Source organism: Corapipo altera, unplaced genomic scaffold, assembly GCF_003945725.1.
Source record: "Corapipo altera isolate COAL_440 unplaced genomic scaffold, ASM394572v1 192, whole genome shotgun sequence".
Classification (NCBI taxonomy): Eukaryota; Metazoa; Chordata; class Aves; order Passeriformes; family Pipridae; genus Corapipo; species Corapipo altera.
The window spans coordinates 12772-14056 of record NW_020885391.1 but is presented as its reverse complement, the minus strand read 5'-3'; the positions used below and the strand labels follow the sequence as shown (position 1 = coordinate 14056).

General features: G+C 45.8%; 1 protein-coding gene across 1 annotated transcript in view; it reads left to right on the top strand.

Annotated features, from left to right (window-relative positions):
• PPP1R37 (protein phosphatase 1 regulatory subunit 37) overlaps nucleotides 1-1285 on the top strand; it is a gene marked incomplete at its 5' end in the record, with an annotated part of 14336 nt that overhangs the window by 395 nt on the left and 12656 nt on the right. The window contains one exon of the mRNA XM_027631611.1: nucleotides 492-537. Coding sequence (XP_027487412.1) covers nucleotides 492-537 — 46 coding nt within the window. The remainder of the gene's footprint in view (nucleotides 1-491; nucleotides 538-1285) is intronic.

Here is a 1285-nt window from a genome sequence, read left to right as displayed (position 1 = left end):
TTTCCCAGGAAAATCCTCCCATTTTTCAGGAAAATCCTCTCATTTCCTGGCAAAATCCTCCCATTTCTTGGGAAAATCCTTTCATTTCTCAGGAAAATCCTCCCATTTTTGAGGAAAATCCTCCCATTTCCTGGCAAAATCCTCCTATTTTCCAGGAAAATCCTCCCATTTCCCGGGAAAATCCTCCCATTTCCCGGGAAAACCCTCCCATTTTCCGCCTCCCCCAGGAATCCCAGATTTGGGAATGTTGCATCCCGAGGCCCCTTCCCATCAAAAGGAGCTCTGGGCTTTTCCCTGTGGAGAAATTCCCAGGAATTTCTTGGGAACACCATTCCCAACCTCTTCCCTTGGGCCTGGGAGGAGGGAGGATTTTTGGGATTTCCCCTTTTTCCAGCAGATTTTTTGGGGGGGGATTTTTGGGATTCCTTTAATTCCCCTTTTCCCTCCCTTTTCCTCCTCCTCTCCCTGAAATCCCACCTTTGCTTTTCCAGGAATTCAAGGATCTGGCTCCCAGGATCGACTGCTTGGATCTCAAAGGTCGGCTCCTTTCCCAAGCCCTTTCCCATTCCTGGATTTTTCCATCCCCAGGGAATTTTATTTCCTTCCTGAACTCCTGTTTTTCCCACTTTTTTCCCACCCTCAACTCCAGTTTTTCCCACTTTTTTTCCCCCCTTTTTTCCCACCCTGAACTCCCGTTTTTCCCACTTTTTTTCCCACCCTCAACTCCCGTTTTTCCCACTTTTTTTACCCCCTGAACTCCAGTTTTTCCCTTTTTTTCCCACCCTGAATCCCTGTTTTTCCCACTTTTTTTTCTACTTTTTTCCCACCCTGTGACTCTTGGTTCTCCCACTTTTTTTTACCCCCTTAACTCCTGTTTTTCCCACTTTTTTCCCACTTTTTTCCCACTCTGAACTCCTGTTTTTCCCACTTTTTTTTCCCACTTTTTTCCCCATTCTCTCTGGATTATTTGGATCTTTTTTCCTGCTTCTCCCCCTCCTCAATTCCCACTTTTTATTCCCACCCTGAACTCCCATTTTTCCCACTTTTTTCCCACTCTGAACTCCCATTTTTCCCAGTTTTTTCCCACTCTGAACTCCCGTTTTTCCCTCTTTATTCCCACCCTGAACTCCTCTTTTTCCCATTGTTTTTCCCACTTTTTTCTCCCTTTTCTCTGGATTATTGGGAGCCTTTTTCCCGCTTCTCCCCCTCTTCTCAATTCCTGTTTTTCCCACTTTTTCTCCCACCCTGAACTCCCATTTTTCCCCCTTTTTATTCCCACCCTGAA